The sequence below is a fragment of the Fomitopsis serialis genome (genome assembly GCF_022376445.1).
Source record: "Fomitopsis serialis strain Sig1Antser10 chromosome Unknown B0H18scaffold_19, whole genome shotgun sequence".
Lineage (NCBI taxonomy): Eukaryota > Fungi > Basidiomycota > Agaricomycetes > Polyporales > Fomitopsidaceae > Fomitopsis > Fomitopsis serialis.
In genome coordinates this window covers 192,408-205,176 of record NW_025954979.1, presented here as the reverse complement: position 1 = coordinate 205,176, position 12,769 = coordinate 192,408, and the positions used below count along the sequence as shown (strand labels likewise).

General features: G+C 56.2%; 4 protein-coding genes across 4 annotated transcripts; 3 read left to right on the top strand and 1 right to left on the bottom strand.

Annotated features, from left to right (window-relative positions):
- Positions 1–435: 435 nt before the first annotated feature.
- On the top strand, positions 436–5,894 carry B0H18DRAFT_1084080 (ABC-transporter; the record flags this gene model as incomplete). The annotated part of the gene is made up of 21 exons (XM_048031746.1): positions 436–771; positions 882–1,015; positions 1,068–1,264; positions 1,317–1,686; positions 1,739–2,234; positions 2,358–2,411; positions 2,463–2,663; positions 2,717–2,884; positions 3,117–3,175; positions 3,237–3,318; positions 3,396–3,428; positions 3,478–3,620; positions 3,732–3,826; positions 3,918–3,995; positions 4,050–4,724; positions 4,781–5,104; positions 5,168–5,212; positions 5,233–5,276; positions 5,326–5,640; positions 5,696–5,777; positions 5,836–5,894. The coding sequence occupies 21 exons, from the start codon at positions 436–438 to the stop codon at positions 5,892–5,894; spliced, it is 3,990 nt and encodes a 1,329-aa protein (XP_047895552.1).
- Positions 5,895–6,315: 421 nt separating this feature from the next.
- B0H18DRAFT_1117280 (Prefoldin) lies at positions 6,316–6,905 on the bottom strand (the record flags this gene model as incomplete). Its single annotated transcript, XM_048033552.1, has 5 exons — positions 6,316–6,339; positions 6,394–6,447; positions 6,500–6,590; positions 6,653–6,819; positions 6,873–6,905. 5 exons carry the CDS (start codon positions 6,903–6,905, stop codon positions 6,316–6,318), a joined length of 369 nt encoding a protein of 122 aa, XP_047895551.1.
- An 87-nt stretch (positions 6,906–6,992) lies between these two features.
- On the top strand, positions 6,993–10,874 carry B0H18DRAFT_995961 (P-loop containing nucleoside triphosphate hydrolase protein). The gene is made up of 17 exons (XM_048045373.1): positions 6,993–7,264; positions 7,342–7,372; positions 7,431–7,632; positions 7,684–7,822; positions 7,872–7,924; positions 7,956–8,079; positions 8,129–8,295; positions 8,349–8,473; positions 8,523–8,872; positions 8,925–9,187; positions 9,228–9,387; positions 9,408–9,673; positions 9,725–10,029; positions 10,079–10,197; positions 10,250–10,508; positions 10,565–10,713; positions 10,766–10,874. The coding sequence occupies exons 1-17, from the start codon at positions 7,190–7,192 to the stop codon at positions 10,805–10,807; spliced, it is 2,829 nt and encodes a 942-aa protein (XP_047895550.1). The 5' UTR covers positions 6,993–7,189; the 3' UTR covers positions 10,808–10,874.
- A 99-nt stretch (positions 10,875–10,973) lies between these two features.
- Positions 10,974–11,691, top strand: B0H18DRAFT_172784 (uncharacterized protein). The gene is made up of 2 exons (XM_048036961.1): positions 10,974–11,169; positions 11,226–11,691. Exons 1-2 carry the CDS (start codon positions 11,083–11,085, stop codon positions 11,616–11,618), a joined length of 480 nt encoding a protein of 159 aa, XP_047895549.1. The 5' UTR covers positions 10,974–11,082; the 3' UTR covers positions 11,619–11,691.
- Positions 11,692–12,769: the final 1,078 nt, after the last annotated feature.

Here is a 12,769-nt window from a genome sequence, read left to right as displayed (position 1 = left end):
GGTGTCTGAGTCAGTCGCGCGCCCGCGTCGTCACTGACTGCCATTCTCCGACTCGGGAAATGCGGTCGGTCTCCGCCAATTCCCCACGCCTGCGGCCTTGGCCGTGGGCTGCCCGCCGTGGCTAGAAGACCGTGCGGGACGTGCCAGGCCTTGCCAGGCTGACTGGAGATGCAGGAAAATCGAACACGCAGGAGTGCCGCTGAGCGACCGCTTGGCTGCCGTAGACAACGGGCGGAGGGACGAGTTTTCGATCGCGCGTATGGCCAATGGACGGCCGCGAATGGGCGCCTGAAGTGCTTGGTTATGGATCGAACGAGTGCATGAATAATCGCGATCGGGCTTCTTCAGTGTTCCCTGTCCTATATATGCACCCTCATCCCATGCCTCGCCTGCCGCCCTCGCCTCTGCACTCCCTCCGCCCTTCCTGCGGACGCCATGACCGACACTCCGGGGGACGACCGCACCCTCTTCGGCTCTGTCAGAGCCCCACCCCATGTCGACGTCGTCCAGGCAGAGGCAGAGTTCAACCAGCTCTCCAGGGCGTTGACCAAGCGCTCGGTGTCAGACACTCCGTCGGAAAATGAGAAAGGCGAGAAGGAACACCGAGACGTCGAGAAGGACGTCTCCATCCTCGCTGAAGAGCCCTTCGATTTGCGCGCATACCTGACCTCGAGCAATGATGCTAACCAGAGTGCGGGTATCCAGCACAAACACGTCGGTGTCACCTGGGAGCAGCTCCAGGTAGACGTCTTTGGTGGATTGGGTCACAAGGTCAGCTCTCCTTTGAAACTTCCCATTATAGCGCGCTCATATTCTCTAATCATCGTAGATTCAAATATCAACTTTCGGCGGTAAGTTGGTTTGTTTGTGAGGGTCCGTAGCATGGAAACTCATGCACATTTGCAGACGAGATTGTCAAGTTCGGGCTCACTCCCTATTATCTCTTGAAGCCCCTCGTCACGAAGCTGCTCCCTGCCAGCCGCAAGCAGGTGCCAACGTCAACGATCATTCACCCGTACGTACATGTGTATAATACGCCCGGTGCATGTGTTGACATCTGCTGTCAGACAATCTGGTCTGCTCAAACCAGGTGAAATGTGTCTTGTATTGGGAACTCCGGGTTCGGGCTGCACTACGTTCCTGAAGACGATTGCCAATGAGCGACGCGAATACCACGGCGTGTATGGTGATGTCCGCTACGCGGGAATCGACGCACACGAGATGGCCAAGCACTACAGAGGTGAAGTTGTCTACAACATGGAAGGTCAGCCGCTTGCATCACCCCACTTTGTTCGGCCGACTAACGAAATACATAGACGACATCCATATCGCTACGCTGACCGTCTCCCAGACGCTCAACTTCGCACTGTCTCTCAAAACGCCTGGGCCCACGGGCCGTCTGCCCGGCATGTCGCGCCAGGAGTTCCAGAGCACTGTCCTGAACACCCTGCTGCGCATGCTCAACATATCGCACACGGCGAATACCCTAGTCGGCGACGAATTCGTCCGCGGTGTGTCCGGTGGAGAGCGGAAGCGCGTGTCCATCGCGGAGATGATGGCGACCCGCGCACACGTTGTCTGCTTCGACAACTCCACCCGCGGACTTGACGCCAGTACTGCGCTGGATTTTGTCAAGTCATTACGGATCATGACCGACGTCCTTGGTCAGACCGTCTTCGTCACCCTGTACGTATGCCTCCCCCGGCGCGCCGTCCCTACACTCACCCGTCTGGCGCAGGTACCAAGCAGGCGAGTCAATATATGAGCTCTTCGACAAAGTCCTCGTCCTCGACAAAGGCCGCCAAGTCTACTTTGGCTCCCCATCCCAGGCTCGCGCATACTTCGAGGGACTCGGGTTCAAGCCGCTCCCGCGGCAGAGCACGCCCGACTACCTCACCGGATGCACCGACCCGAACGAGCGGCAGTTCGCCCCTGGCCGCTCCGAAGCGGACGTGCCCACGACCCCTGAGCAGCTCGAGCAGGCGTTCCTGCAGTCGCCGTTCGCGCAGGACGTGCAGGACTCGCTCGTGAAGTACAAGGGCGTGATGGAGCACGACAAGGCGGACCAGGAGGCATTCCGCACGGCCGTCGCGGCGGACAAGAAGCGTGGCGTGTCGAAGAAGAGCCCGTACACCCAGGGCTTCCTCAATCAGGTCCGCGCGCTGTTCTGGCGCCAGTTCCAGATGCGCCTCCAGGATCGCTTCCAGATCTACACGAGCTTCACTTTGCATACCGTGGGTGCTGCTTATTTTTTATACGTTGACGTTTGGGCGATTGACTGCGGCTGTAGGTCTTGGCGTGGTTATTGGCGGAGCGTACTTCAACTTGGAGCCTGACGCCGCAGGAGCGTTCACGAGAGGCGGGTGCTCTTCGCTTCGCTGCTGACAGCCGCGTTGGATACTTTCGGAGAGGTAGGTGCCCAGACGTGCTTCGCATCCCCGCCTTTAACATGCCTCAATTAGATGCCGGTGCAAATGCTGGGCCGACCCATCATCAAGAAACAGACTGGCTACAGCTTGTACCGTCCCGCAGCCATTGCCATCGCGAACACTCTGGCAGACATGCCGTTCTCGGCGTCGAGGGTGTTCATCTACAACGTGATCATTTACTTCATGGCGGGCCTCAACCGTTCTGCAGGCGGGTTCTTTACGTTCCATCTAATCGTAGGTTGTCTCCTCATCGGTATGCGGAAGGATGCTGATGAGTACCTCTGCAGACGTACTTGACGTTCCTCACCATGCAAGGGTTCTTCAGGACATTCGGCTTCATGTGCACAAACTTTGACTCGGCGTTCCGGCTGGCGACGTTCTTCTTGCCTAACATGATCATGTACGCTGGGTACATGATACCCGTCTTCCAAATGAAGCGCTGGCTTTTCTGGATCGTGAGTGATTTACAACCTTCGGCGTCCGTGCAAGTCGCTGACGATGCTCGTAGTACTACATCAACCCTATTTCATATGGTATGTGTCATTCTATTGGGCGCTCAACCACCCGCTGAACGAACGCCTCTGTCAGGTTGGGGAGGGAATATGGAGAATGAATTAGGCGGATCAACGTATGTGTACACACCTGATCGACCATCATGGATCTACGTCGACTGACACATTCTGCCAGTTGGAATGTGATGGGTCTTACATAACGCCTCGCAATCCGCCCGGCGTCAATAAGTATCCGTGCGTGCTTTCCGTTTCGCTCACCTCGGTCATTTCTGAATTTTAGCCAACCGCTATAGAGATGGCGTCGGCCCAATCAGATCTGTACGCTGTACGGGTCCACTCCCGGCGAGTCCGTCGTGTCTGGCCACTCCTATGTGGACGTTGGGTACACGCTCAACACGGCTGATCTCTGGCGGCGGAACTTCTGGTTTTGTTGGGATTCTTCTTCCTGTTCCAGCTGACGCAGGTTTTGCTCGTGGAATTCTACCCTGTGAGTATGGTCTGTGGGCACGGATGAGTGTCGCTGACATGAGCGATAGGTGTACTTTGGCGCCGCTGGCGTGACGATATACTCGGAGGACGCTGAAACGAAGGAGCGGAACAGGGTTCTCCAGGAACGCAAGGCGCGGCGCGAACAGAAGCGCAGAGAGGGCGGCAACGAGAAACAGGATGTCGAGGAGAGGTACGTTAGTCCGGCGCATGCTGGCCGTTGGGATGCTGACGCGCCTTCGTTAGTGACCAGCAATTCGATTTCGAGAGCAAGACATTCACCTGGGAGAACATCAACTACCAGTCCCGTTCCTGAGGGCTCGAAGAGGCTGTTGCATGACGTCTTCGGGTATTGCAAGCCTGGCACGATGACGGCTCTCATGGGATCTTCGGGAGCTGGTATGATCATTTTCTTCTCATCTTCGGCAAACACAGAGCTAAATGCTGCGGTAGGCAAGACCACCTGCTGGATGTGCTGGCCCAGCGCAAGAACATTGGCGTTGTTTCGGCGAATTGCTCATGGACGGACGACCCCTTGCCAGTGACTTCGCTCGCAAGACTGCCTACGGTAGGTTCAAACATGTCATGACTATTGTTCTCATGTTGAGCGACGCCTTTACAGCCGAGCAAATGGACGTGCATGAAGGCACTGCGACCGTCCGAGAAGCGATGCGGTTCTCGGCCTACCTTCGTCAGCCGTACCATATCTCCCAGGAAGAGAAGGATGCCTATGTCGAGGAGATGATCGAGGTGCTCGAGCTGCAGGATCTCGCGGACGCCGTCGTGTTCAGCCTCGGCGTCGAGGCGCGCAAGCGTCTTACAATCGGCGTTGAGCTTGCCAGCAAACCCTCTCTGCTCTTCCTGGACGAGCCGACGTCGGGTCTCGACGGCCAGAGCGCCTGGAACCTCGTCCGCTTCCTCCGGAAACTCGCGGACAACGGCCAAGCCATTCTGTGTACGATCCACCAGCCGTCTTCGATGCTCATCCAGACCTTCGACAAGCTACTCCTCCTAGAGCGCGGCGGCGAGACCGTGTACTTTGGCGATATTGGACAGGACTCTGCTATCTTGCGTAGCTACTTCGCGAAGCATGGCGCGGTGTGCCCGTCGAACGTCAACCCGGCCGAGTTCATGCTGGACGCGATAGGTGCAGGTTTGGCGCCGCGGATTGGTGATCGTGATTGGAAAGACGTCTGGCTCGGCTCGGAGGAGTATGCAGAGGTGAGGCGAGAGATCGACCGGATGAAGCATGAGACTGCCGCGAAGTCTGTGGCCGCAAATGAAAAGTCTGCTATGTGTGAGTTAAATTTGCTGGAGGTGCCACAACGCGGTACTGACAGATTATCTGCATAGATGCCACGCCGTTCTTCTACCAGCTGAAAGTGGTTGTTGCCCGCAACAATTCGATGCTCTGGCGCTCGCCCGACTACGTCTGGAGCCGTCTGTTCGTCCACGCCTTCATCTCGCTGTTCGTCTCCCTGCCGTTCCTGCAACTGGGCAACGATACCCGTGACCTGCAGTACCGTGTCTTCTTCTGGGTTAGCATCCTCCCCGCCATCGTCATGGGCCAGCTGGAGCCTATGTGGATCATCAATCGTCGTATCTTCGTCCGGGAAGCGTCCAGCCGAATCTATTCGCCGTACGTCTTCGCCATCGGCCAGCTCATTGGGAGATGCCGTACTCTGTTCTGTGCGGCGTGTCTACTGGGTCCTGATGGTCTACCCCATGGGCTTCGGCAAGGTGCTGCGGGCGTTGGAGGCACCTTCTTCCAGCTGCTCCCGTTCTGTTCACGGAGTTGTTCGGAGTTACCCTCGGTCAGCTCATCGGTGCAATCTCGCCCAGTATGCAGGTACGTTGTCTCGCATTACCCGTAAACGTGGGCTGACAGCGTCCCATAGATCGCTCCCCTGTTCAATCCGTTTGTCGTTGTCGTGCTCGGTATCTTCTGCGGTGTCCAGATCCCATACCCGACTATGGAGAGCTTCTGGCGAACGTGGCTCTACCAGCTTGACCCGTACACCAGATTGCTAAGCTCGATGCTCTCGGTCGAGCTGCACGGGCTCCAGATACAGTGCGCCGCGGAGGAGTTCGTCGTCTTCAGCCCGCCTTCAGCGCAAACGTGCCAGCAGTGGGCGGGAGACTTCGTCGACTACTACGGAGGGTATTTGAACAACCCTAATGCGACCAGTGCATGTCAATATTGCGAATACTCAGTGCGTTGTTTGTTGCTGCGGTGCAGGCGCGCCTCGCTGACATCTTTTGCAATAGGTTGGTGATGAGTTCTTCACACCGCTGAACATCTTGTACTCGAACCGGTGGAGAGACGTATTCATCTTGCTCGCTTACTCTGGTAAATCCGATCTGCTGTTCATCGCTAGGTCGCAGGCTGACGATTGTTTGCTACGCAGTGTTCAACATCATTGCGACTGTTATTGCTTCGCGCTTCCTTCGCTATGCAAAGCGGTAGTCGCGATGATCCCTTTCTATGATTCTAGAGCACTTTATGATTTTAATGCAGTCGACAACCACGTATAGACATCTATCACCATGAACTTGCACCTGCTTTCATGAACCCATGCTACGCATTTTCCTTATCACGCACACACGCCATAGAGTACTTACCATACGTCGATCATTGTAGAAGCAGAGTATAGCACGTCATTCAGAATGCAGAGAACTTGAGTGAACTTACGAATTGTACACTACACGGATCTGTGTCGCTGCTTTGTTCAAAGCCTTGCCTCGGTGGGTATATTGCGCAGGTCCTTTGCTCAGGTCCTTTGCTCAGGGGTGGTGGAAGCGCTACAGCAATCGCTGGGTTCGCGACAGTAGAGATACTATTGATACAGTGGGCGACACAAACTTGCTGGGTATCAAGGGATGCATCGTTATTGTGATGGTGCATTGTGGAACTACGAATAGGGATAAGTGAGAACGCAGCACAAGTGGAAACATCGTACACGTACGATATCTCTGAGTTGTGCCTGAGCATCGTTAAACTGCTTCTCCAGATATTTGGCCTTCGGGGTATACTATCAAATTACACTCTCGAGCAAAATCGCTCATACTCACCTTCTTCTGCAAGTTGTTGATGTCATCCGTAAGTTCCTTCTCTTCTGTCTTCAACTCCTTCTCCATTTGCGGGCGAGGCGTCATCATGAACCTGTGTCCGAGATGACCACATTAAGCAGCGATACGTATGGCCACCCACGCTGCGGAACTCACATCTTCCCGACACCCTTGTACAGGTTCACGTCGCCTTTCAGGGACGTGATCTCCTCGATGGTGAGCTGAAGTATACGCCTTTCCCGATCCTTGGTTGCGAGTTGCTGCCGCGAGATGTTCAGGGCACGCTGGGATTGTACAGCAGTCTGCTGTATCTGTACAAGAATCTGCGCAAGTATACGTTAAGTAGAGCAGACGATGTACGGTAAGGTGTCCTCACTTTGCGGAGGGTGTCGTCGGAGAGGCTCGCCATGGCTGTCTGGAGGAGGGATCGAGATGGGCCCGACGCGCTTGCACGCGATCGAGGACGCGTCCGGTGGCTGAGGATTTCGCAAGGCGCCCGCTGACTGCTTTCTCTCCTTCAACCTCAGCAGCGTCCCTGGCATTCTCGCTCCAATTCGCCTCGGCATCCCCGTCTACGGCTATCTGCGTCACTGAGACCGGGATATTGACTTCTGTGGTCCTGCCCAAACTTGAACGTCGTGCTACTGGGTCCTGTGCTTGCATCTACTCTATTTCCTGGTCTTCGCTCTAGCCATGGCATCGTTCGAGGATTACGATGAGTTCGGAAACTACATTGGTGTGGGTCTCGACTCCGATGACGAAGATGAGGTCCCGCAGAGCGACTTCGCTCAGCAGCAACAGCCACTAGAGGGCTTCGATGAGGATGAGCCATGCATGCTCCAGAGGAACCTGGGATGGCATTAATGGAGGTTGATGGTGCGCATACTAGTAATTCTTCCATTTACATTCTCTCATGCTGGGTTGACTGATCTAGAACCTGTGCACAATGCGGTCGTCCTGCATGAGGATAAGCAATATTACCCTACAGCAGGGGAAGTGTACGGCCAAGACGTAGAAACAATCGTACAGGAGGAAGATGCGCAACCACTGACGGAGCCTATCATCGCTCCAGTCAAAGTGCGGAGGTGGACGTGGAGGAGAAGGGCATGCCCGAGACTCGTTTCGACAAGGGGTGGGTTCTCCGACATGAACAGCGGTTGCTCACGTCTCACAGAGCGGACTTGTAGGTTCTTGCTCAACATGACTGCATTCCCTGAGTTCGTCCGCAATGTTGCAGTTGTCGGTCATCTGCACCACGGCAAGACCGCCCTGATGGATATGCTCGTATTTGAGACGCACAAGATGGTCTGGGACTCCGACCACCAGGTAATATGGGTTCAGCGTTCACCTGTACCACAAGACTCATCGCTCTCAGACACGCTATACGGATACGCACGTTCTTTCTCGAGAGCGCGGCATTTCCATCAAGTCTTCCCCATGTCTCTCATTCTGCAGAAAGCTTCGGGAAGTCCCACCTCGTTCACCTCATCGACACGCCGGGGCACGTGAACTTTGTCGACGAGGTGGCTTCTGCAGTGCGTCTTGTGGATGGTGTCGTCTTGGTCGTGGACGTCGTGGAGGGCGTAAGCACAACGAACGTTCAATTTGCCCAGTGGCTGAGTTTGGCCTCAGGTTATGGTCAATACCGAGCATATTATTCGCCATTGCCTGCAGGAGGGCGTCAAAATGACCTTGGTAGTCAACAAAATCGACAGGCTAATCCTCGAGCTGCGCATCAAACCTGCAGATGCGTACTACAAGATCAAGCACACTATTGAGGAGGTCAACACGGTCATCAGGTTCGCCGAGTGTACTTGCATCGTAAGTGGTGGGCTGAACGTGCATGTCGTAGCGGTATCAACCCAGATCCTGCGCTGCGTATGAGCCCAGAGAATGGCAATGTCGCCTTCGCAAGCACCGACATGCACTGGTGCTTCACTCTCCGGTCCTTCGCCCAGATGTATGCCGACACCTACGGTAGACCCCTCCCCTTTTCTTCTGACTAAGAGCTGACGTCTGCCCACAGGCCCGCTGGACGTGTCCTCCTTCGCCGACCGCCTCTGGGGAAACATCTACTTCAACACCGAGACGCGCAAGTTTTCGCGCAAGCCCGCGGACCCCGAGGCGAACCGCACCTTCGTGCACTTCATTCTCGAGCCGCTCTACAAGCTCTACACGCAGGTGCTCAGCGAGGAGACAGACAGCCTGAAGGAGACGCTGGGGGCACTGCGCATCCAGCTCGCGCCGGTGATGTACAAGATGGACGTGAGGCCGCTGTTGAAGGCGGTTTTGGACCAGTTCTTCGGGCCGTCGTTGGGCTTGATCGACATGATTGTGGAGCATATACCGAGTCCTGTCGAGGCTACTGCCGCCAAGGTGCGTGTTGCTGAACCTCGACAAAGCGTAGCTACTCACCGGTAGAGCATAGGTGGAGAGCACCTACACTGGCCCCATGTCAGACGAGATCGTGGCCCGAATGAAGGCTTGCGATCCCGAAGCGCCTGTCATGGTCCAAATTGCCAAGCTCTACCACACCACCGACGCTCAGTCTTTCCGCGCATTCGGTCGTGTCATCAGTGGTACAGTCCGCAAGGGTATGGATATTAAGGTGCTTGGCGAGGGCTACTCGCCAGAAGACGAGGAAGACATGGTCAAGGCCGTCATCGAGGACATCTGGATAAGCGAAGCACGGTAAGCGCTACTTTCAGAAGGTTCAGTGCAAGGAGTTCAGGTTATCCGCAGATACTTCGTTCCTGCAGAAGAAGTCCCCGCTGGAACTTGTCCTACTCGGCGGTGTAGACGCGTCCATCACCAAGACCGGGACCCTCGCCTCCGTCGACATCGAGGAAGACCTGTACATCTTCCGGCCGATCAAGCATATGACGCAGTCCGTGCTCCGGATGCGATCGAGCCAATCGCGCCCTCGGAGCTGCCTAAGATGTTGTCGGGCCTGCGGAGCATCAACAAGTCATATCCGCTCGTGTCGACAAAGGTCGAGGAAAGCGGTGAGCATGTGGTGATCGGCACGGGCGAGCTCTACCTGGACTGCGTGATGCACGATTTGCGGAGGTTGTTCTCGGAGATCGAGATTAAGGTGTCGGACCCCGTCACGAAGTTCTGCGAGACGGTGCTCGAGACGAGTGCGCTGAAGTGTTATGCGGACACGCCGAACAAGAAGTGGGTTCCATTTCTGCTGTGTTCAAGCATAAGCGTTGAGCTGTTTCGTAGGAACCGTATCACGATGATCGCGGAGCCACTCGAGCGGGGCATCGCTGAGGACGTCGAGACAGGGCGCGTCAACATGCGCATGACGGCGAAGGAGCGTGGCAAGTTCTTCGAGGACAAGTACCAGTGGGACCTGCTTGCGTCTCGGTCAATATGGGCATTCGGCCCCGATGACAGCGGGCCGAACATCCTGTTGGATGACACGCTGCCGTCGCAGGTGGACAAGAAACTGCTCGGGACGGTGAAGGACCACATCAAACAGGGTTTCCAGTGGGGTGCCGAGAGGGCCCGCTTTGCGATGAACGTGAGTGTAGTGTTTACAAGAGTGGGAGTGGAACTGATTATAGTGTGCTGCAGCGATGAGGAACGTTAAGTTCCGGATACTGGACGCGAGTCTCGCGCAGGAGCCAATATTCAGGGGCGGAGGACAGATCGTCCCGACAGCACGCCGAGTGTGCTACTCCTCGTTCTTGATGGTGAGGTGGGCATCCGCTACATACGAGCAGAACTAATTGTGTGCACATGAAGGCAACGCCACGTCTCATGGAGCCTGTGTATTTCGTCGAGGTGCAGGCACCCGCAGACTGCATTTCCGCCGTATATACAGTACTTGCACGGAGACGAGGGCACGTCACGCAAGATACCCCGAAGGCCGGCTCGCCATTGTATACCGTCAAAGCCCTCATCCCGGTCATTGACGCGAATGGCTTCGAGACAGACCTGCGGACAGCGACACAAGGCCAGGCATTCTGTCTACAAGTGTTCGACCATTGGTCGATCGTTCCTGGTATGTGACGCTCCCCTCCCACGAGAAGTGGACACTGAACGCCTAATGCCCGACAGGTGACCCGACCGACACGAGCATCAAGTTGCGGCCATTGGAACCCGCATCGGGGCAAGCACTGGCGAGGGACCTGGTGCTCAAGACGCGGCGGCGAAAAGGTCTCGGCGACCAGATTGCTGTCTCAAAATATCTCGACGATGAATTCATTGTGGGTACTTTTATGATCGCAGCACGGGCGTGAACTGACGTGGTCGCTGCAGCTTGCGTTGTCGGCGTCGGGCCATGCGGACCTGCTGAGTTAGTTGTGTGATGTTGTGCATGTACTACTGTAGAATGCTATGCTACTGTGCTCTGACGGATGCCGGCGGGCGTGGAAGTGAGAAAGCGGTGTTGAGGGAGAGGCTGAGGATGGACCACGTGTGTGCGTGGAACGCAGTCGAATGTCGACGTGGCAGCGGTGGCGGGCGCATTTAGAGCAGACGCGCATCGTCGCACGCACATAAGCTGTTCTTCATACTTACTCTCGCTCCTTACTCCAGCTCATATTGTTTCCTCCGTCTTCGGTCCTTCGTATACAATGCGAAGCGTAGCGCTTTCTACCCTCCTCGCCATCGCCGTGACCGGTGTCGCCGCGCAGGACGACGCTCCCAAGCCCGTCTTCACGGTACGTGCTGGCGGACATAGCGCGTGTCCAAGGCCTCGTACTCACTCTCCTCCTAGCCCACCGCGATCAAGGCACCCTTCCTCGAGCAATTCACTGACGACTGGGCGTCCCGGTGGACGCCGTCAGAGGCGACCAAGAAGACCCCCGTTGGCGGCGAGACGTTTAGTTACGTCGGCAAGTGGGAGGTCGATGAGCCCACCATCTCCGTCATCGAGGGTGACAAGGGCCTCGTCGCCAAGACGAAGGCTGCCCACCACGCCATCTCTGCCCCTTCACCAGTGCCATCGACTTCGCCGACAAGCCGCTTGTCGTCCAGTATGAGGTTAAGTACCAGAAGGGCGGCAACTGCGGTGGTGGCTACATCAAGCTCCTCGAGGATGGCTTCCAGACAGAAGGGAAGGAATTCTCTGACAAGACACCATGGACAATCATGTTCGGTCCCGACCTGACGTGTCCGGGTACCAAGGTAGGCTTGCCCCGTTTGGGTCTTTTGTGATTTGGCTGAACGCCCTGACACCCGTCTAGGTCCACTTTATTTTCCGTCACAAGAACCCCATTACTGGCGAGTACGAGGAGAAGCACCTTGCGGCTCCTCCCAAGCCAACTATTGAGAAGTTGACTAACCTGTACACGCTCATTGTCAAGTACGTGCGCTGCTCCCTTGACATTGCCTGGATCTAATGCCATTCACAGCCCGATAACACATTTGATGTTCTGTTCAACGGTGAGAGCAAAGCGAAGGGCAGCCTCCTCGAGGACTTCACGCCCGCGGTAACCCTCCCAAGGAGATCGACGACGCCGAGGACAAGAAGCCTGAGGACTGGGTTGACGTCAAGCGCATTGCCGACCCCGCCGCTGTCAAGCCCGAGGATTGGAATGAGGATGAGCCGTACGAGATCCTCGACGAGGAGGCTGTGAAGCCCGAGGGCTGGCTCGACGACGAACTGGAGACGATCCCGACCCTGACTCTGAGAAGCCCGAGGAGTGGGATGACGAGGAGGACGGCGAGTGGATCGCGCCCACAGTTCGCAACCCCAAGTGCGATGAGGCTCCTGGCTGCGGCGAGTGGAAGCGGTACGTAGCACTGGGTCTGTTACACTCGTACTGAACATTTGGTTTTAGCCCCATGAAGGCCAACCCTGCGTACAGGGGCAAGTGGTACGCGCCCATGATCGACAACCCTGCGTACATTGGCGATGGGCTCCTCGTAAGATCCCCAACCCCGACTACTTCGAGGACTTGAGCCCGTCAAGAGCCTAACAAGATTGTACGTACATGCTGATGCTGGCATACGTTGCATGCGTGTCTGACTCGATTATCTTAGGGCGGCCTCGGTATCGAACTCTGGACGATGACGGAGGACATCCTCTTCGACAACATCTACATCGGTCACTCCGTCGAGGAAGCGAACGCGCTCAAGGCTGAGACCTTCGACGTCAAGAAGCCGCTCGAGGTCGAGCAGTCCAAGCCGAAGTCGAACACAAGATCGTCGATGATGAAGAGGAGATTGCCTTCGCCGAGGACCCGATCGAGTTCATCCGCAGCAAGGCGTTCAAGTTCATCGACCTCGCCAAGCTCGACCCCGTCCTGGCGTTCAAGA

Excerpts from the sequence above, each read along its gene's own strand:
- B0H18DRAFT_172784 (XM_048036961.1), top strand. The coding sequence starts at position 11,083 with ATGCGAAGCGTAGCGCTTTCTACCCTCCTCGCCATCGCCGTGACCGGT. Across the intron at positions 11,170-11,225 it reads CTCCCAAGCCCGTCTTCACG|CCCACCGCGATCAAGGCACC; the intron begins GTACGTGCTGGC and ends CTCTCCTCCTAG.
- B0H18DRAFT_995961 (XM_048045373.1), top strand. The coding sequence starts at position 7,190 with ATGGCATCGTTCGAGGATTACGATGAGTTCGGAAACTACATTGGTGTG. Across the intron at positions 8,474-8,522 it reads GATGTATGCCGACACCTACG|GCCCGCTGGACGTGTCCTCC; the intron begins GTAGACCCCTCC and ends GTCTGCCCACAG. Across the intron at positions 10,509-10,564 it reads CCATTGGTCGATCGTTCCTG|GTGACCCGACCGACACGAGC; the intron begins GTATGTGACGCT and ends AATGCCCGACAG.